The sequence below is a fragment of the Triturus cristatus genome, chromosome 3_2 (genome assembly GCF_964204655.1).
Source record: "Triturus cristatus chromosome 3_2, aTriCri1.1, whole genome shotgun sequence".
NCBI lineage: Eukaryota > Metazoa > Chordata > Amphibia > Caudata > Salamandridae > Triturus > Triturus cristatus.
In genome coordinates, this window is record NC_140584.1 from 166,579,303 (window position 1) to 166,601,499 (window position 22,197).

At 45.4% G+C, this 22,197-nt stretch overlaps 2 protein-coding genes across 2 annotated transcripts in view; one reads left to right on the forward strand and one right to left on the reverse strand.

Annotated features, from left to right (window-relative positions):
• Window positions 1-2,301, forward strand: part of PCSK7 (proprotein convertase subtilisin/kexin type 7) — a 199,066-nt gene extending 196,765 nt beyond the window's left edge. The window contains exon 18 of the mRNA XM_085647442.1: window positions 571-2,301. Coding sequence (XP_085503568.1) covers window positions 571-960 — 390 coding nt within the window. The 3' untranslated portion in view covers window positions 961-2,301. The remainder of the gene's footprint in view (window positions 1-570) is intronic.
• Window positions 2,302-4,790: 2,489 nt separating this feature from the next.
• TAGLN (transgelin) overlaps window positions 4,791-22,197 on the reverse strand; it is a 45,516-nt gene continuing 28,109 nt past the window's right edge. The window contains exons 2-5 of the mRNA XM_085647450.1: window positions 20,015-20,214; window positions 18,513-18,690; window positions 17,940-18,042; window positions 4,791-6,493 (exon numbers count right to left, since the gene is read on the reverse strand). Of these exons, the coding sequence (XP_085503576.1) occupies window positions 6,349-6,493; window positions 17,940-18,042; window positions 18,513-18,690; window positions 20,015-20,194 (606 nt within the window). The 5' untranslated portion in view covers window positions 20,195-20,214 and the 3' untranslated portion in view covers window positions 4,791-6,348. The remainder of the gene's footprint in view (window positions 6,494-17,939; window positions 18,043-18,512; window positions 18,691-20,014; window positions 20,215-22,197) is intronic.

Sequence of the window (22,197 nt, forward strand, 5' to 3'; positions counted from 1 at the left end):
ACATATGTTAGCCCTGCACCTCCTGTTGGTGCCAGCCAGACCCTCTGATAATCACTCCAGCCCTCATATGCTGTTTGTCCTGTCAGATGGGTTGGATGCCCACACTCGTTTCATACCTCTCTTTTCTTGAGACAGCATTCAATATTACCCTTTGCCGCTGATTGGCAGAAGAATGCCCTATTGATAAACATCCTTGACCTGTGCATTCCACTGGTTCGGGGCTTATCCTTTTCTATACTTAATTGTTTGCCATGACATAGGTTGAGGCATTCTGTCATATAAACATGTTCGACGTGTACCTCATTTGTTGTTGCTAGTTCTCTAGTACACACTTCTGCCTCCTTTGTTGTAGCTAGTTCTCTAGTACACACTTCTGCCTTGTGCCTCATTTGTTGTAGCTAGTTCTCTAGTACACACTTCCACCTTGTGCCTCATTTGTTGTAGCTAGTTCTCTAGTACACACTTCCACCTTGTGCCTCATTTGTTATGACATGCCCTCTGGTACACACTTGCGCCTTGTGCTTTTTAATGGTTTGAGTATGCTATTCAATCTTCATTATCTCGTTTCAGACACTGTTACTGCTTGGATGCTTTACAATATTCTGGTCTGTATACTACATGCTGGAGGTGTTCTTGACCCGGAAGAATCTGGATTTGGATCTGACGTGCCGCCGTTCTGGCTGTGGGTGGGCCAAGGGTCGAGGTGATTATCGCCTGGCAAACTCCGGAACAGACCTGGAGAGCGGCATCGACATGGAGGTTCTGCCCCTGTGCATGGACAAAGAGAGTCTACACAATGAGAACCCAGAGCATGCACTGCCTTCTACTGGCTTTGGGGGCTCCAGCAACCAGGAGGAATGCACAAGTGGTGGAGAAGCATGCTTACAGGTTTCGGGGTCCCATGGGCCAATACCAACCTCTTCCCCACTCATCGCACACAGCGACTCCCGGGAGTGCTAGCCGGGATCTCACAGGGTACAAAAATTGTAATGTTGATTAAATCGGTATTAGACGATCCTTCTCCAGAAATATGAGGAGGAATGGTACAGGGAGCCCTGCAGTCCGGGAGCTTTCTCTAACCACGTTACGCTGCTTACATTTTCTTAAAATTCAAATCATGTGTTGAGGAATCATTGGTTGCCGAGCGGTGCTGTGCACTGCCATGCAAGAGACCTGGGGACAAAAAAGACAGGGTATGTTGGATAGGAAACTTCCATGTCCCCTACAGATGGGACATCAGTGATACAAAAGTGCAGGAGACATATACAGCTGCTTCCTGTGGGAGCCCAAAATATACTACAGCACAGCACCACAAGTTAACCCTCCCCGAAGTACTCTGGGAGTGTGGCTCATGACTGTGTCAGGACACAGGTGTCACTGGCAGCAGCGTCCATATCCTCAGTGGTGGAGCTGGTCTTTGCTCAAGGCCTTATCTATATGACCTCTACGGTACGAGGATAACGAGGCTTCACCGTCTACTCTCCACGCTAGTAACTCATTTCTGCATGGAATTGCTGTGGTTATGACTCGGAGATTCTTGTGAGAACTGAACAACCAGCTTTCAACTGTTTATGCTTCCTCTACGGGCAACCAGCATTCCATGCCGGGACAGCCATCCGGGCCCAACCTTTCACTGCTTGGTGGGAAAGGAGAACTTTTGTATCTGATGAAGAAACGCTACCTTAACCCAGTGAGCACAGAGAAGCAAGGAGCAGTGTGTGGTAGGGGTACAGAACAACATTTAATCATGTATAATTGTGCTCAGCACAGTTGACGAACTGTTCCGGTTGTTGGTACTTAATGGGTCTTGTTTCTGTAGACCTCAGCAGTATTTTCCTAGAAACGCCTGGATCTGTGGATGGGCAGTGCCTGTATGACACCCTTGCCGCAAGTGCCCTTTCGAAATTGGGAAATGTTGAACCCTTAGTGATCGACAGTTGGAAGCTCCAGTTTACATCCCCTGAGAGAGAATATTACCCGGGCTGATGCAAGGCGAGATTGAACTTGTCTGCACGGTTATGGAGTAAGTGATTAGGGCTGTGATAGAGCTGTTCAGGGGGTGCTGCATGTTAATACCCGGTGTTGGAAGGGAGGCCAGCTTTGACCCATGTTTTAGTCGGCCTCGGTGATCAAAATATTGGGAGAACAAGTACCCATGCATAGAGCACACAGAGGTAGTGGAAGGGAGCAAGCCCACCTCTGATATTCAGAGGTGTAGGGGAATGCTACCACACCTTGACAGGACCTTGAATACAATAAGTGTTTAAATATATGATAAATAAATTGATTCTAATTTGCAAACGTGTCTGCCTGGACTTCTTGAAGAAGATATTTATTTCACTTCTCATGTAATTCTCTTATTTGATCTCCTATTGTTTCTCATTCCCTTCAATTTTTCGAAGTCTTTGGTGAGATTGGGAGGTAGTCACGTGTGTACACACATTTCTCCGGCAGTAGTCTGTTCAATTTCAAATACTTTTATAACTTCTAGAGAGAACTGATAACTAATGTTTTTCCCTGGTTTATTTGAGAAAAATAGCATCTCGTGTTTAGTTTCCAAGAAACAGGCCTTCCTGTCAGGAAGTTTGGCATCAGATGCCCACTACTGCTTGCTAGGAATGATATTACAGAGTCAATGAGGATGTCTGTAGCCTTTCCGCAGACCTCTGCATCTTGCCAGTATGTTACAAGTGAACTTTTCCCAGTGCTCTTAATAACAGTGTTATCCCAAAACCACCTTATCCATAGTCCAGTGTTTTAATTGTTACAAGCATTTGCCAATTTCGAGCTGCCCTTGCATCTGTCACTTCCTAAGTTCATTTGGTGCCTTGGCAGTGCTTGTTTCTAAGCATTTCCTGTATTGGCTGCAAGCTGGTTTGTTCTCGTTCCACATCTTTGTAGATTTGGGAGAGAAGTGTACCCTTCTATTATAAGTCTACTCATTTCGGTATTTCAGTTTTATTTCCTTTCTTCCAATTCATTCATTGTTCTCTGTTTTTTGAGAAACTATTTATTCGTCTTTGAGTCTAGCCCTGATTAGTGATTGCGCTCACAGAGTGCTTACCTGTTCTGCTTCTGTGTGTTCTGTCATGAATGTGTCTTGTTGTCTGATTTGCCCTTGCTTATGTCCATGCTCAAGTGGCATTTGATTTGCTGTAATTCCCAGTGCGCGGGGCAGCTGATCTTTCAGTGAAGTTTGTTTTCTTGGACCCTTGCTGTACCTTATTTTGTGTGGTGTGAATGTTGTTGGGTTACTGTACAGAATCCACTTCATTCTTCCTTGAGTGTATATAGCCCGAGTTGTGTTTGTAAGGTTATCCCCATCACAGAATGACTCAAAGTCCTATACTTTTTGGCCCACTTTTCTGGATTCTCTCTCTTCATCCCTAGTATTTTGTAGTGTGCACCCTGTACTATATGTTTAGTCACGGTTTCTGACACCTCAGTCTCCCCCTGCACTGCTCGTCCTATACCGACCATAGCCTGTTCCCAATCCTGCCATGCTGTATGTGTAGAAAGATTCCCTTAATTTCTTTCAGCCTGAAAACTTTAGCCCAGTGGTTTATAGCTTTTCAGTCCACATAATTGTCACTTCTCCTGAAATGATGACCTTTGCATTCTGTTTTCCTCCCTCTAACCTGAAGATCCTTACTTGCTGTGCCTTTGTACTGGTGCCTCTGTGCTATCTATGTCCCTGTGTTCATCGTGGCAGGTCCATTGATGCTGACGTTCCTCTGAAATCCAGTATTATCAGTACAACTACACACCTTCGTTTGGAACCGAAGCCGAGAAACCAGAGATGGAGGCACTACTATTGCTCTGTTACTAAAGCAAATTCATTAGACGAAACTGAAGAGAAGATTGACTGGGCACAAGGCTCCTCTGTGATGACCCTTCAGGGTGCTGTGATGATTGACCAGGATTGGAGCCCAAACTTTTCTCACATTCTTTGAGATTTGATCCTGTGATGTGGTGGAGATTGATCAGGCTTGAAGTTCAGATTATTTTCTTGTCTTCTGAGGTGATGACTTTGGGGATAAGGTGAGGCAGAAAAGACTAGAAATTCAAGCATCCCTTCAGCCTCTGACCCTGGGATATGGTGAGATATTGGAGAACTAGCTCTGGTCTTCCCCATTGAGATGACCCTTTGATATTGGTTTAGGTCGGACAAGTCTTGGAGCCCTGGCTTTTGTGTGATCTTTTGATGCACTGACTGCCGGACAGTGGTTGCACTGATCAGGCAACAATGGGGCATGAACTAGTGTTGTTATTTGAGGGGATTTCACCCTCCACTTTCTAGAAATTAGGCTTTGCGCTTGAGTCAAATCTGTTCCCACCACCACACATATTCCTAGATCCTGCCCCTGTTTTTTAAGGGAAAGAACCAAATGTTTTTTTCGAACCCTCAAGGTCATTGTGGCAGAGTTTGGTTACAACTTCATAAAGATGGCATAGAGACCAATACTGGGCAGGCAGTTCCCCTGCTTGGTAGATAGAGAGGTCAACTCATATGTTGAAATTAGAGAAAAAGTTAATAAATATGAATTGGAGGTTCTCCTCAGTCGTGCCAAACAAGGACAATAGGAGCATGAGGGAACTTGTCCTTATCTTGAGACTACTTGATGCATGATTCACAGGCACTCATTGATGTTAGGGCTTGACCGGCCACACATTAAATATTTTACCTAAAATGTACAGAATAAAAAAATATTTTAATCGAGGTAGAATGGAGTACATAGTTCTTCTTAAAATAAAATGCTTACAGAAGCAAAAACGGACGAAAACCGAGATTGAATCAGTCATCATTTCTTTATTTGGACATCAAGTACAAAATGTTAATTATTTTAGCTATAATTGCCAAGACTTCTGACACAAATTTGTACAATCTGGCATTACATGGGGCTCCGAGAGACAGCTTCATTGTGTTCCGGAAATGTTGGGACTAAACTGTATTCATGCAATATTGGGACAGGCCGAGCAGGGAAATGTATTGTTTAGGGCAGAGGTGGCTTAGACAAGAGAGTACACGTATAATTGCAAAAGGTCCATTGTTCTAACTCTGGTTGAGGGAGCTTGTGTGGCACAGCTCTGTGGCCTCAGGACACACGTGGTTTAGATTGTACTGTTACATTTGACATGTTCCCGTTTACTGCTCGTATTAGAACAGATTAATTGCTTGATCAGCTCAGGCCATTTATTCCTCTTTGAGAAATCGGACCCTTTGTTACTTTCTGACCTGAACTTTAGTTAGTTTTGGTGATGCAAAGTCATGCGATTAGCCACCCTTTTAAAAAAGGTTCATGATTGCCACACCTTTAAAAAAACTTTGACTGAGCAACAAAGGCTTATTTTTAGTCACTCCTAAACTAACAACTTGACCTGAACTGGAAATTACCACAAGTGACGTACTGCATGTACAGCTGCGGGTACAAGCTTCCCCCAACACTGTGTCTAGCCCTGGAGCTATGCTCGGCTTCTAATGCACACTCTTCAATGGGTGCCTTATCTTTTTCAGTTGCGTCCTTGGTCTCAACACCAAGATGGGAAAAGAGCAACAGACATTGTGGGGATTGTTTTCGCTAACTGATACAACACTGTACGATGGGTAGAGAACCAAAAGCACAGCTTGTCTTGCTCAGCATAACTGCATCTATTGAAAGCCTTTAAGAACACTACAGAAATTGGACTGAGGTTAGAAATCTGACCATAGCACCAAGTCACATCAACCCACAGTGTGGGCCCCTGGTTCACATTAATGTTCTGGAATGTAGCTAGCTGTTAGTCACACAATTCCCTGGGAAAAACCATTTGGGCTAGACCCCATCAATCAACCTCTTGTGGTATTTGGGCGTTCATAAAGATGATATTGCCAAAAATATTGTGAGTAGTTTGTGGGGTTGGCATGGGATTCTTCACTGTAATGCCTAATTTGTATACCGTGGGTGGTGAAGATTTGTGGGAGAAAATCCAAATGCAAATTGCTTAAAGTAGGGCAGTGTTGAATGTATGGTGTCTGGGAGAACGGTCCAAATTCTTTGTGTACTTGCCTACAGTCTGCAAGTGCACTCATTCGTTGTATGATTTTCTGCACATTGTGGTTGAACTTCAATCTGTTTACCAAATTTCTTAGACTGAGACCCCCATTGAAAACATCGGAGCCCCCTCTTACAATATTGTGATGTCTCAAATAGTTCATTGAACAAGGCGTTGCTCATAAAGTCCATGACCATCAATCTGGTGTAGCTCTTGCCATTGCTGCTTGACACTCTGGTTTCTGTACGCAAAGCTGTGTTAGGGGTGGAAGGACACATTCTGGAGGCGGTGCAGCAGTCGATCAACTGTGGCTGTCTAGCTGATGATCTGCCTTGGTCGCCCATAGCCTGTCATGCCAGCTTGAGAGGCCCCCCTGTTGGAGCCCATCTGCAGCCCAATCACATTCTTGCCGTCTTTCAGCTGTTGGTCACTGAAGTCACGCTTGTGCTCTTGGGCTTTCCTAGAGTAGGAAAAGAATAACAAGAGTGTAAATGTGAGTTATTTGAATTATGAGAAATTGTTTAGCGCATGATCCGCTAAATCTGGAAGTATCACTTCCTTTGATAATTATTTTAGATCAGAACAGGATTAAGGTTCTGCATAGTGTCCTATTTGTAGACCTTTTTGTGTATTTCTGAGAATCTATGCTCTTATAACTGTCTTTTTCTGTAATTTATCTATGCTATAAAAGGGTATTTCCCAGAATAAAGTATTTTACTGAGACTGTGCAATCTTTCGGCTTCTGCACCATGGAATTGGCTGCAGACCCTGACGCAAAACAATGAGGGGTTGAGGCATTGCTCTAACAGTACAGGCACAAAGTAGCACAACTGGTTGCTCAATGTATTCATGGCTAAGCCGAAGACCACCTCCTATTTCACAACTTCCATCCAAAGTAAAAAAAGACAGTCAATGTGTGCTTCAGCACCCAGAGGAATACTATCCCTCCAGTCCCAAAAGTGGACATCTTCCAGAGCCCCTAGCCCTGTGGGACCTCGACTCTTTGACTCTCCTACATTGCCTGTACCAGATTCTTATGTCCTGCATCCAATGTACCGCTAAGGAAGGAACAAGGAGAAATATTGTGATAAAGCAGGCTTTCTTCAGGATTTTCTCACATGATCCTTCTTAAACTATACATCACTCTTCATTCCCTTTTTAACAAAACCTCTCATTTTCAATCCACCTTCACACTCGGCTCTCAAGGTCCCCCAAAGAAGCCGAATATAGAGAAGCTTCAGTTTATATTATTATCTAAGCAAACAAAAATAATGCCACAGTCCATACTTCTATCTCCTGTTACTTTAGTGAAAATAAGAGATAATGTCCAGCAAAACATTTAAGGGTTTAACTATGACTGGAAGGTCAATAGAATTGTTGTTGAATAGTTATCATAATCAGTGTTGTTAGGCGTTCACCCATGAAGACCCAGGATATGAACTTGACACTATGAGGATGAATAGTATGTAAGTAGACTCAAGCTCACAAAATACATTGATTTTGCCTTCTGTGAGCCCGGGAACCAGAACCTGTTGTTTGTAGCATGTGTGAGTGTAGATTCACATGTTGTGCATACTCTGCATTTGAAGTTGATTTCCTTTGAAGAAGCCTTTCAAGTCACGAGGTGTTGGTGACTCCACTTTTGGATGTAGATGCAGATGGTCACCGTCTCCCTTGTTAAATTGTTCTTCTCCACCATTGAGTTCAAATGTGATCTAGTGTACTCCCAGTCTCGGCGAGTTCACCAGTTCCCTTTATGGCCCCAATTCCGCTCCCCCCCCACCCTCCATCATGAGAACAATGTTCGGCGTGCAGTTTTCAACTTTAACTCTGGTTCAGTCTATAAGTTCCATCTACGAGTGTCCGTGCCTCTGGGTCCTTGGGGCCTTTTGGGCCACCACATGCGCTGTTCTCCCTTTAGTGAATAAAGACGTTCTTAAAGTAAATCACCCTTCAAGAGATGCCTCAGTGTCACTCTAAGTATACCTGAGCCGACCTCCACACTGTCTGAAATTTGTGTCTCTCACCGGACCACAACGTGATCCACTGTGGTTGCTGCTCCGCATTCCAGATCAAAAGACCCTGTGCTGACATCAAGATCAATGATGGGCTCACAGCAGAATAGTCCAGTCCGCTCTGGAGTTCCCCAACATCTTCAGAGAAGCTGATCCCCGGGTGCCGAAGAATAGGAAGAGTCATTGGGTGAGTTACCCGAGCTAGCGGCCCACTAGCCCAGCCCTGAATAAGTCTACTCCAATGCCTCTAAGTCGGGTGAAAAATTCTACCAGGAGGAAGAAGATGCCCTCGGAGATGCCTCATTCAACCTTGGTTGGCTCCAGCCCTCCTGTCAATACCACACCGTGCTTGAGTACTGGTAATGTCAACATCTCACTCACCTATAACAAGTGGTCACATGTTGAGTCAAGCACTGCCCTTTTGATGGACGGGCGTCGGGCCCATTGTTGAAATTGCTGCCACCTTCGGGTGAACCTCTGCTGTCCAGTACTGGTCAACACCAAAGTAAGACCTTGGAGCCACAAACGGACTCAGTCGGAGCTCTCGATCTTGACCCCAAAAATTAATCTTGGCACTGACACATCAGCGACCCTTTCGAGGCTGACTGCTTCCGGCACCAACGCTAGGTGCTTCCAAAGACAACCTTGGCATCCAAGTCTGTTGCCCTTGACGTTGAGGAATGTTCCATTTTCTAGAGGTTTCAGTAGGAGTTGGATGTGAGACAAATGAAAATGTCATCCATCCATGAACTGAGAAAATAGCAGCCTTGGACAATTCTTTCTTAGAAGCAGAAGCATACCACTAAGGAGTCTCACCCAGCAGACACTCACACCATCTCCACCTCTGCCGTCCTCGCTGCCATCTCCTCCTCTCTCATCTCCAATGCTTCCTCCACATAGGTGCACAGAGCCTTACTCCAACACCAGTAGCTCTAGCCTGTATTCACCAACCGAATATTTTGCACCTGTATACCTGAGTGCCTCTGTTGATCCCTGGGAGGATGATGTTGTAGACTCAACCCCCTCACCCACCCAGACCAAGACTTAAAGCATATCCTGGTCAGGGCTTTACCCACTGAGAGCACTACAATGTTCTATAGTGTTATCCAGCACTTGGCTACCTACCTTGAGGTACGTACACCACCACCTATACACCACCTAGGAAGAAGATGATTTCCTGCTAGAGACTCTTTCAAAAACCGAGGGCTGTATGCAGTATCTCCCCAATGTCAATGGGTGGTCAAATATGTCACCAACCTATTTAAGGAGCCTGTGAATTCATGTGTGGTTGTGCAGAAAAAATACAGAGTAGATTCCTCAGACCCTCTCTATGTCAGAGGTCATGTCTGTCCTGACTCACTAGTGGTGACCTCTGCTAGGAAAAGGGCACCAGCCTAAGTTACTGGTGACTCCTCCTAAAAAGGAGGGTAAGCGAAACAATGCTGCAGGGACAAGATCTGCAGTTGGTGTGGCTACTCATTGGCACACTAACTCAGTAGGCGTACTATCTACGTAAAACAGGTCCCATTGGGTAGAAATAGAGGGGCTCCTGCAGCACATCCACAACCAGTACTGTAAGGGGGGGGGGGGGGTGACATCTAGTAGAGAATGGCAAGGCCATCTCAAATACCAACATCTGGTGTGCCCTGAATAGACACGGATTGTACCTCAATCATCTTGCGGCATCGTTCTTGGTATTGTCCGGTTTCAAGCCTGAGGAGCAACAGCATCTTGTCAACCTGACGCTCGATAATGAGCACTTTTTCAGAACTCAGGTGTACACAATGCTTGAAGAGATTAAAAAGGACACAAAGGCTGCAAAGGCAATGGGCGCTGTGCAGACCTCCTCAGAACTGGGCTCCTTTCACCTGCAACACTTTAGAGGAAGCTCATAGACCACCTCCCCAGAATCCACTCTCTTCTACCAAGGGAGGCAGCGGGTTTATGAACAACGCAGTGGGTAGAGGCCTCTCTGAGCTCCTTTAGAGGTAACTCAAAGGGTAGAGGCAGAAGCACCCTCTAGCGAGGGGGAAATCCACTCCCCAAAACAAACTTAACCAGAATTCCCCGTCCCATCACACAACACCTGTTGGAGGGGAGTGGGGGGACTTTAGGGATTTTTATTCCCTCTGGGAGGAGATGACTATGGACAAGTGGATCCTATCTATCATAGAGCACGGCTGCCGCCTAGAATTCGTAGCCACCCCACCAAACATTCCCACTTGCAACCACACCCTCAGTCCCATGAGGAGGTTCAAGCGCTACTTTCAGAGGGAGTCAAGGAGCTAGTACCCTCGCAACACCAAGGAAAACTTCCTCATCCCTAAGATGGACGGCTCCCTCAGACCATTCCTCAACCTCGGTCCTCTGAACAGATACATCCTGTCAGAATATCTCCACATGGTCACACTACAGGATGTCATCTGTCTACGGCGTTCCTCTTAAAAGATCTCCGCTATAGAGCCCTCTTGCGGGGCCTGTGGGGGACTGCAGCGCCAACCCCACAAGGAGCAAAACTCCCTATGATGAAGCATGACACCTTAACGGGTGTGTGAGGGCAACTCTTCAAATTTGAGGAATTTCCCTCCAATATAGTTCTCTTTTCATCCAACCTAATATTCATCTGCCTTAAATGGATCACTACCAACCCTCTTCTTCTTCATCTATACTCTCCACAGCCTATTAGGCAAGGGTCCTTTTACAGGAACATTTGGAGTGAGATAACACCCTAGATTATTGTAAGTATAGGTTTGTAGCACGTGCCGCTGTAGAATCACAACCTCTGCTTACTCCTGCCATATAATGTTGGGCTCGGAGATTCTTACCTTTTAGGGCAGAAACTCAAATTCTGTCTCCGGCAAGGCCTACCCAAACCCTCAAAGGGTTGCAGCCTTTGATTAGTTTGGACCTCTTTTTGAGCCTCAATGGCACCTCACAGTAAGAATTGTAATGTATTTGTTGGGCATGCTGGCCTTGTGCATCAATATCATACCCCACAACCAGCTACACATTCATCCAGGACAACAGCGCCTGTCAGCACAATAGACGCAAGCAGATGGTCAGATGGAAGATTTTAGAGTTGGTAAAGCTTCATCGCTCTCTACAGTGGTAAAACAGCAACAATCTGTTGTGGGGCAGCCCTTTCCTAAACCTCATACCCCAAGTCACAGTTACCACAGGCATCACCAAACTGGATGAGGAGATGACCACAACACAGTGCAGGGTGTGTGGACTCCACAACAGCAGAGCCACCACAGCAATCTTCTTGCGATTCACCTCACCCTCAAAGTCTTCCTATCTTCAGAAGCAAGATGGCATCCACTCCCTTTCCCTGTTGGCGCGGATAATCTTGCATTGTATCCTTCATCACCGCATTCGCATGATGGCAGAGAACCTCCCTATGGTGGACAGCGAACTAGTGGACCTGCTAAGCAGGATGCATCAACAAGTCCATGATTGGGAACTCCACCCTCAGGTCCTGCACCATTACTTCCTGTGCCGGAAGATTCCCAAAGTAGACCTGTTCACCATCCCTAAGAACAAAAAATGCCTAAACTTCACCTCCAGGTATTCAAACCCTTGATCCATAGGCAATGCACAGTGGTTCATCTGGTCAGGGATATTTGCCTACACTTTTCCAACTCTCATGCTCCTTCATTTAGTGGTACGGAAGATGCAGCAAACTAAAGACTCTCATTCTGGTGGCCACCACCTGGTCACAGACCGTCCTGTTATTCAGCTCTGCTAAAGTTGTCGATCAGCACCAGCGAGATGCTCCCCAACAGGCTGGACCTTCTCACCAGGAACCAAGTCCAGATCATGCACTTAGATCCCAAGCAACTCAATTTAGCAATCTGGTAACTGAGGGCATAGAATCTGCTTATTTGGGCCTCCCTAAGGAATGCATGGAGTCACGCAGAGCTAAAGATCAGCTGTCCAAGACACCAACAGCTGCCTGCTCCACCTCTAGAAGTCAGGTCTAGCCTGCACTTCAATACTCCTTCGTGTAGTGGCTATTGCTGCATATATGCAAACCAGGGAACGTTCCTCCCTCTTCTGCAACCCTGTAATCAAAGTGTTCTTGGAAGGTTTTAAGAGAGTAATTCCTCCTAGAATACCTCCAGCACCAATCTGGAACCGTAATATTTTACTTACCAGACTCGTGGGTCTCCCATTCAAACCCTTACATTCTTGCCCACTTAGTACATTTCCTGGAAGGTAGTCTTCCTTGTGGCAACAACCTCTTTACGCAACATTATTGAGCTGTAGGTCTTGACACTGCAAGGACCCTTGATACAAGTTATGAAGGATGGGGTAGTGCTCAGAACAACCCCTAAGTTCCTTCCTATGATAGTATCCCCATTTCACCTTAACTAAACCATAGCGCTCCCAGTCTTTTTAACACATCCAGACTCGGTTTCAAAGTGAGTACTCCATACTCTACATAAACAGCTCTCTCATGTACTACATTGATAGGAACAAAACCTTTTAACAAAGCAGACCAACTGTTAGCAGCCTTTGCAAAGCCTCACAACAAGCAAACTTTATCTAAAGCAGTGATTGCTAGATAGATGGTTAAGTGTATCCAAACTAGCTATCAGAAAGCCAAGATAGTCCACCCCATTACCCCTAGAGCTCACTGTATTTTCAAGAAGGCTGCAACCATGGCTTTCTTAGGAAACACGTTACAGCAAACACATGATGGACGGAATGCTGACAATGCAAACATTCTCCCCCGTCAAAAGATCTGGGTTAAATCCATCGTTCTTTTGCCCACTACGCCACCCCAGTTTGGACCCAGCCATATGCAAATCAGTGTTGACCCTGTGCCCCATGGGCACAGTCCATATCAAACTGCCAGGTCAGGTCCTCCTGGAACGGAAACAAGCATCCTGGGACCGGTTTCAGGGTATGTCACCCTTCTTCAGCCAGGCTAGTTTGAATCCAGTGGCATAGTGAGCAAAAAAACTATGGATTTAGGCCCAGATCTCTGTACTGGGGTGAATGTATGACATTGCACTGCATTCTGTCCATCAATTGTTTTTACATTTCTTAGGAAATACCCCTAGAGCCGGCATATGCAGAGCAGCTACATGAACAACCAGACAAACACATTTCTGCGAATATTCTAGCCAGACAACCTGTAATGGTTGGCCGCAGTCCTGAGGATCTTATTTCAGGCATCTGCATCACTCACACGCTGGCCACAGCTTATAGGAGGGTAATGCTTTATAGTTTATCCAGAACGTGTATTTACAGCAACGCATGCAACAAACCGAAAATGCTACTATTTGCGGCGTGTAGTGCTGTACATTTACATGCACACTCCTTGGTTGCATGTGACTCTGATCACAGATCTCTTTGCTCCCTAAATTATTATCCGCTTTCTCCAATACATATATGCTTCATTTAGTGCTCACTCACCACACCTTACTACACATCTGCTGTACAGAAGACAATCTAACATGAAGTCAGTGCCCTGCGTATTTCTAAATAATGGAGGAATCGCTACACGTTGAAGAAGTCTTTGAAATCACTACATGGCATGAATATGCAGAGCAAATGAATCTTCAGCACTAAAAGCTACGAGGAGATGCTCACAGGGTAAGACACATGTTCCTTGTCTTGTGTCTGCACCATTCAATTATCAGTCAGTCTGTCCATGACACTCCCCTATTCTCTTTGCTCCAGCATTTAAAGCACGCTTAGGGCAAATAAGCACAATAAAAGTGTTAGGAAGAAAGCCCACTGAACAGCTTTGTCAAGTCATACGGTCCTTGCAATCTCCTGCACAGCCGAGTGCATCCACCCCATCCCCTTTGATGCCAAGGTGGCACCGCAAGTGCACTCTTGTTTGTGAGAGTGATTGTGTGACACTGACAATGGTATCAGCCTAACCTCAAGTCAGTTGCACAGGACTTCCATCTGGTCCCCTGTTGGAGACTGTTTACCAGCTCCTTCCATATAAAGTTATGTTCAGTTCCCCATAGCTGGCCTACCTTACTTTCATTATGTTTGGCACATGCATGACTGGTATAGTGAGTGTTTAGGTGTGATGACTTGTAAGCGCAGGAGTACATTGGACACCACATTTGCATGCTACCCATGATAGTAGCCTCCTTTGTTCAGATCTGGTGTTAAAAACATTTAGACATAAAAGCCAGAAGATACACATTCCCTCTCCTTCCCTCAAGACTAGATGAGCCTCATGTGTAGGAGGAGGTAGCTAGTCTTGTTCTTGGAATGCCCTTACATTTGCAGACGGCATGGGCCTCTCTACCACTGAAACCTTTCCTTCCCTTGTGAAATAGTTAACATGTCTGAAACCAACCACATCTATCTGAACATATCTAGTTCAGACTCCATTAGGACAGCATGCCCATGACACAAGCCCATCACTTGCGGAATATGCACCCCAGCATTGACGAGCCTAAGAAATGTAAAAGAGCAGCATCCCCGGGGTGCCTGAGCCCTGTGCTTCCACCTGCTACACTGTGCTCCTGTCTTCAGATTACAGGAATCAACAGCGATTGTGTTCACAGGAGAACTCTACCATAATTTTGTTCTCACTTGAAAGGACCCTTGAAATAAAGATGCATTATTTAATTTATGTGAATTCCTGGCTACAAAGCGTGTGTGTCGCAGCTTAAATCAATTGTTAGACCTTGAAAAATGTATTTTTAATGCAGAAGTAGATGAATGGCTTGTGCAACAAGCATTTGAACAATGAAAGTGAGTGTAGGAGACAACTCCTCTCCTGTGGTCATACATGGCTAGCCTTCTGGAGATCTAAATTGCTATCCTTGGGTGAGTATGGCATTGATAGACACGATTTCATTAGCTGTGAGGCTATGAGACTATCCCAAATGGTTGACTCATCCACCTGTGCTTATCCCTAACATACAAAACACTTACATGTTGTCTGCCCTCTTATTCTGTATGCTTCCAGGAGAAATTGAGCTGGGCACATGTGAACACTTGTGTAAATACACAACTGTGTGTTAGAGCACTTGAGACCAATCATGTTGTGACCCCCTTTTTAAATTGTACATCTCCCTGGTAAACTGTCCTGTTCCTTTGCCCGGAGGACTCGGCTGCATGCGAAATTGGTATCCTGGTGTCACGGAGGCCTGTGCCTGTCGCAAACAATTTGAGACCTACGACCTGTCCTTTGGTCTGAAGGGATGCACCAAGAGTCCCATCATGGTAGGCAATGGACTACTGTCCTTGCCCTTAGCACATCAATTAAGATGGTGATGTCAGCATACTATGTTTTGTGATGTTATAGCGTGACCAGGCCTTTTTCTATGCGTCTATGAGAAAGCAGTCTACTGATCACTCTCTTGTAAAGTTCCGCTTTTATGTGAAACAAAGAACCTGGTGCTGGCATTCTTCGTGTATGTCGAGCCAGTGTGTATTTATACTGTGGGTGCAGCACATATAAGGTAGTAGGACTCTGTGTTTTACAAGTCTAAGCATTAGTACCATTGGGATCTATTCTCGATGCTCCTGGTTTAGTATAGCACAAGATGAAGGATGAGGATAGCTTTCTCAGATAGTGGAAGTGTATTACCTGCATTCCTGTGTCTGGAGGGCGGAGACCTAGAAACTGAAGTGAGGAGGACGGAGACAGGGCTGCCTTTAGAAATTCCATGACGGTCTTGTCAGCAAAGAGCTGCTGATTAGTTCTTCCTGAGCAAATATAGCATGTTACAATGCGTGCTTTTACTACGCGGTATGTAACCGCGGTTGTTACAACGCGATGCCATTACTACGCAAGTCATTACATCGACTTGCAGTAGATGGCGCCGTAACATTAGTAATGTATAATTTACTATTCCAACTCCAGCCTACGCAACAGTAGGGAAGGATTTGAAATAGTAAATTATACTATTCCATATGTTAGAGTGCCATCTACTGCAAGTCGAGGTAATGAGTTGCGTAGTAATGGCATCGTGTTGTAACAACGCGGTCGTTGTAACGACCGCGTTGTAAAGGCATCGCAGTCTAATGACCGCAATATAAAGGTTGTTCCCCTTCCTGAGCACTGCCATTTTGTGTATGCTTGGGGATGCGACTGCAGATTCTGTTTGAGGTGTAGAAGTTTCTAGGCATGGCATGCCCTTATGATTACTGCTTAAGAAAGGCGGTCAGCCAGGTGCAGAAAACTCTCACTTCCTTGTGCCTGTGTTTTGGGTACCCCAGCATGGAGCCGTCCAATGCTACCTGCATCACTTTGCACAACGGCTGTGTTTGGAGTGCAGCCTGGAAATTACGTTTGAAAGAAACCAACCCAAACCAGATCTGAAACTGTAGATAATCGGTCCACGTTCTCTGTCTGGGGAATGGGTATAAAAGTGGGATCAAACTACCCTACTTTACCATGGGAGGGAGTGCTCCACAGAGTACTTCAAGGGCTGCTGTGCAAGCAGGGCTACTGTCTGCTTGACATCTTGCCTCCCAGAGGAGAGGGGACATTCCCTAAACATAGCACTGCTGGAAGAAATGAGGCTCTGCTTAAAGAGCATAACAGCTTAGAAGTCTGCCTGCTAAGAGAGGGATTGGGTGTCTGGTCCTGCAGGACGAGAGGTCCAATGTGGTGTCGCTGTGAACAGCACCCAAAGAACTCTAACGACCACAAAAGTGCAACCCAGGGGTGACCCATCCTATGAAGGTGTCCGCTGGGTATCTCTACACAGTCCCCGAGTCAGCCGTAACAAGGCCGTACGAGAGAGCGTAATTTCCTGTGTCACCTGGCAGCCTGCTTTGGGTTTGAGAGACTGGTGCTGTTGCTGCCAACGAGGCAAGAAGATAAACACTGCCAAATTGGAAAGTCGTGATTGGTCTGGAGGATGCAACTACTTATAAAACAGCACCCTGAAACGAGTGGGATTGGAGACCACAACTGCTACAAGTTGAGTGTCAGACTACAACCTACGCCAGAGGGCTATCGCTGCTGAAAGCTGGTGCTTCTGCGCAGACCCATCTCCCAGAGTCTGTCCCGCAATGACCATTCGGAGTGAGGCAGAGGCTGTGGTACCCTGCAAAACAGTCTGTACTGAGTGCACCGCAATGATTTCCACTTACTACCAGCATCTAAACCATGGGGCTTAGCCTGCGCCTAGTGATGAGAGAGTGGCCCATGCAGGTTTAAGACTTTTTGTAAAAGAACTACAAAAGACATTGAACTGAATTGTTCATTTAATTCCTGAGAACCTTTTGAGTTATGTGCACCAGAGCCTTACTGTTGCCTATGCCTATTGCATATTGGGGATCGTAACAGCTAGATCTTGACAATAGCGGCAGGAAGTACCGTTACCTGGAAGTGAAGGAAAAGGTTTGTGCTGTGCCTCGCTGTTAAGCGCAGCTTGCAACAACGCTTATGAAGTATTTATTGGATCGTGTAGTATTTATTTCTGCTGAGAGATTGTAATGCTTTATTTTCATGTAAACGATAAGCATTGGGCTGGGCATTACATTATCGTATCTCTTGGTTAGCTGTTTGTTGCCTGATCACATGACAGTAGTAGCAAACAATCTCAACCACCATAGTTTGGGCTTAATAGCGCCTGTCTGCCCTGTGAAAAGAGGGTTTGACTTGTTGCATCACGCTTCTGGGATTGAACACCTAGTAGTTCTCAGTTTGTCGAGCGGCTGGGCTTGGACACGTGAAAACATGTTAATGCTCACAATTATGAGCGTGAGCAACATTTTACACTTGCACTGCATCTAATTTCTGGCCTGGAATGCTGCGAACATTTGTGTTGAATCATAGTTCGGGGCTTTGGTAGTACATATTATCTGAAGAAGGATGTCTTTGCGGAATAGGATAGTGGTGCAGTGGCATAGTATGAGGTGAGATCCGATGAAGTAAATGCTCACATTACTCACTTTGTAAACCAGGAGGGATCCCCATGGAAACAGCCATCTTGCTTTGTAACTGCAATGCCGCCAAGTGACATCAGGGTCCTCTGCACGGCAGCCATGTCTTTTCCTGCATGACAATCATGGGATGGTTAGCTCTACAGTGCTGAAGGAAGCATCGCTGCCCTAAGCCTCTCTAAACCCTCACCTCCAACAGTCTTCTCTTTTATACTGCTTCAATACTTTACTGTCTCCCACCTGGCCATCTCAAATCTCATTCACCCCCATCTCAGTGCGTCACTCTGGAACAAGTAAAAAGTTTGGATCGAGGTGATCTGAAGACGTTGGCCATGTTATGGCCCTCCCCTGTCTGTTTAGGTGTGTATTACTTTCAAGCAGGTCAACCGTTTTGAAGCAGTTGATTATCACAATCTACCCTATCATCTGTCAAGCCCCCCCACCTCCCCTCCCTCTGTCTTAAATATGACTATATTCTAACAAGTCTGTGGTTTTCTATGTACTGGCCAGGCCTTGTCTTCCTCTTATTTGACTATTTCCCTCACTCTGCCAACACTGCCACGACCACCTCCACCTCATTACCTTCAAAAAGGTCTACGGTTTGGAAGATGTCAGTCTTGACCACCCCATAGGCCTCAGCTGCCTTCAGAAACTGAGCGACCTGCTCCATCTGTTTGAAGACCGTAGTGGGAGGTGGCTCTGTGATCTTCACCGGGTTGGTGTCCTCGGGGTACAAGCTGTTTAAAAGCTTTCCCAGCACCTGTGGGTGAGTAAATTGTAAAGTCAAGAGCCTGTTCATAGCACAAAACTACAAACCACCAACAACAACTTTAGTGAAGTTCAAAGAAAATAAAACATTGACAACTGTGCCATTTTGTTGAGACCATCATCAAATGCCATACATGGTGTGGCCCAATCAACGCACTTTATCGTTCAACGTTTGTTCTGTACCAGAAAACGTGATGTTCAGGGGGCTGTGGCAACCATATCAGGGACCTTTGAGAATCGAATCCCAGTGACCACGGCAGAAGAAAATTGTGGGACAAATGTCTAAATGTTTTAGTTCAACCCCTCCTCCCCCTCCCAATAATATTCAAATGCTGTAGTCGGCGGGAGTAATTGAAGTTCATGTTGTTTTATTGATCGTAATGAGGCTGGTAGAATCAGTCTAAATCACGGTTATCACCTTTTTTAAACCGTTGATCAGGCTTGTGACACCAGGTCTGTTTAATGACTGGTTTAAGTCTGTGGTACATCTCTGGTATTTGTCACTTTCCTGAGAGGTTAAGTCATACAAGGTCCCTGAGGCTATTCAGTTTCTCAATTCTTACGGCAAATGTTGCGTGGGATTGGCGGGACCCTGGCTGGCCTGTGTTGATGTTCCAAATGCTTCAGGAGATTCAGGCGTGGTGGTACCTCTTGTTCCTAAAGTAATGTGAACTTTCTGGCTTCTTATTCTTGAGATAATTGCTCATTGGTGGAACGATGGCTGCCTATTGGGAAGTCTGTAAGTTCCTGATTACGATGAAGGGCAGGAGTGGGTATGTGTGAAACGACCGAAAGGTGGGAACCTCTTGTACCTTCCAGACAAATATGTTGTGAGCCAGTGGTGGACGCACCTCTGTATAACTGTGCCACTCTCTTGCATGGGGTATTTTGAAAGAATTTCGATTTTGGAAACTCTGACCTGTTCTCAGGCCACAGTCCCACCCCTCCATTCCGGAAGGGATACAATATAAGCCCACTGTATGCCAAGGGGGGCAATGTATGCTAATGCTGGACATTCATTTAACAACTTCAGGCATTCTGAGAATTGTAGTCTCGAGTCACTTCAGCTGAACACGTTGGGCAAAAGTATCATATTAAAATGTTTTCTCAAAGGATGTTCAAAGCCCTGTACATTGTGTTACAGTCTTGCAGATATGTGGCTATATCTGCAACCTGGTTACCTGACCCACTTTTCAGTCTTTTGCTAATTTACCCTGGGATTTTAGGTAGACCAGGTCATCACACTAAGTGTAAGGCATGATCAGGGTATGCCTTCACGAGTGGAGGTGGGTTGCAGGATGATAAGGTGTACTTACTATACCATTCTTCAGCCAGGCCTGGAAGCCAGGCTTGCCCTCCTCGGGCCTGCCGGCTTTGGCCCCCACCTGAGCGACAATCCATTCCACCAGGCGTCCCTCCAGCTCGTTGTCATACTTCTTGTCGATCTTGGCGAGCACATCTCGGCTCATGCCGTAAGCAGGACCAACGTTGGCCATGATGAACTCTGAGAGGAGATCTGGAGAAAGCAAAGTTCAAGTGAGCGCAAGTCGTAGACAGAGGCTCCTGAAACTGCACAAAAAGGCATCATCCTTCTATCTTAACAATGACCGAAAATCACAAACATGTACAAAACCATGCACCTTTGTCACCTGTCTTGCTGACACAGAATCATGACTCCTCTGAACACCCCATGAGTTGATCCAGTCCAGGAAATTGGTCCATGATGACAGAACACAGATTTTGCTTGGGACTGCAGTATCTCAGCAGTTCTTTTCAAGTCTCAGTAAATGTACATGATAAGCCAATGCTCCGATTACTGGAAACTCTTAACTTGCATCTTCAACCCAATATGTACAGAAGCATCCACATATTCGAATTTCAGTCTTTACAATGCAATGCGCTGCAATCTGGTACTTTACAGCTCCAACATGTGGTATTACTTTGTGGAATGTTTATATTGTAGCTTAAGTGGTAAGCCATACCACCCCCCTTTTTAGGTTAAGTATTCTCTGTCTGTTGCAAGATGTAATGTGAGATTATCAAGAACATACAGGGGCTTGTAGCCCATCCATTGCTTATCATTGATTGGCTTTCCTGTCACTCTCATTTGCCTGCTTATAATTTGTGTCTATGCTGGTCAATCACCTGTTTATCTCTCCCTTGGCGCATAGCCTCTTTGCCATCTCTTTTGATTGCCTTCCTTCTATGCTTCCACTGCTTGCTTTTCAAGCACTACTCTTTTCTTTTGGTTAAAGCACTCCATTAGAGTGCATGTGTTTTCCAGCTGTCTCCCTTGTATACTTCTCTACCCCTACACTCGGTGTTGCTCTCTGAACAGTGTGCTTCTCTCCACCCCACCATGTTGCACGTGCCTGGATATACTTCCTCCCTTGTTGCTTTCTTGCCCCTGTGCTTCTCCCCACGCTAGCTCCATGTTACTATATTGCCTGTTGCTTCTCCTTCCCACCCTACCTTCCATGTTTCTTGCCCCACCACGCTCTCCTTCTCTGTCACCCATTGCTTCTCCACCCCAACCCTGTCCTCCATGTTGCCTCCCACGCCCTCCTCCGCTGTCGCCCATTACTTCTCCTCCCCATCCCGCTTATCTCCCCAACTCACATCCTCTGTGCTGCTCCCATCCACTCGCACTTCAAAAAACATGCTTCCACACATGTTTTCTTTTTACTTGCCGATCCCTCTTGGATCAGCTAATAAAAAACAAACAAAAAAGCATCCCTTTCATTTTGTAGGGATACACTTTGGTTTTTTTATTTAGTCATGCTGCACAGTATCAGGGATGTTGTACAGCTTGACCAAAAACCATTGGCAAAGTCAATAGGTCTCAAAGGCGAGACCGATTGGCTTTGACAATACTTGTTATCTTTTTTTAACAAAGGCAGTAAGCCCCCTACAGCCCTTTTAATAAATTAATTAAATTGTATATTTCCTGATACCCATTGCTTAAACCTAAAAATCCCTTAGCAAAAATAAACACTACCCCTTACCGCTACCCATAACCCTAAAAAACCTGAACACCTTTTTAACCTATCAATCCCTAAATCCTAAAAGCCCTTTACTATCTCGAATACCTTTAAAAAAAACTTACAAACCTTATATATTACCCATCTCTGATCCCTAAAGAAACGCCTACTACCCCTTAAAGCTACCCATCCCTGAACTCTAAAGAAACCCCTACTACATCTTAAAGCTACCCATCCCTGAACTCTAAAGAAAACCCCATAAAGCTACCCATCCCTGAACTCTGAAATCCCCTTACTACCCCAATGCTACCCATCCATGAACCCTTAAAATAGACCCTTACTGCCCTTCAGCGCTACCTATCCATAAAATCTAAAAAGCCTTATTACCCCATTTTAAGGGACCTAACCTTTAAATAAAACATAAATTTTAAAATGATAGAGTAGATTGTGACTTGAAACCCTTACAAATAAGTACACACCTGTGAAGTACACTACCATGTTGTTGGGTACCAAAAGCC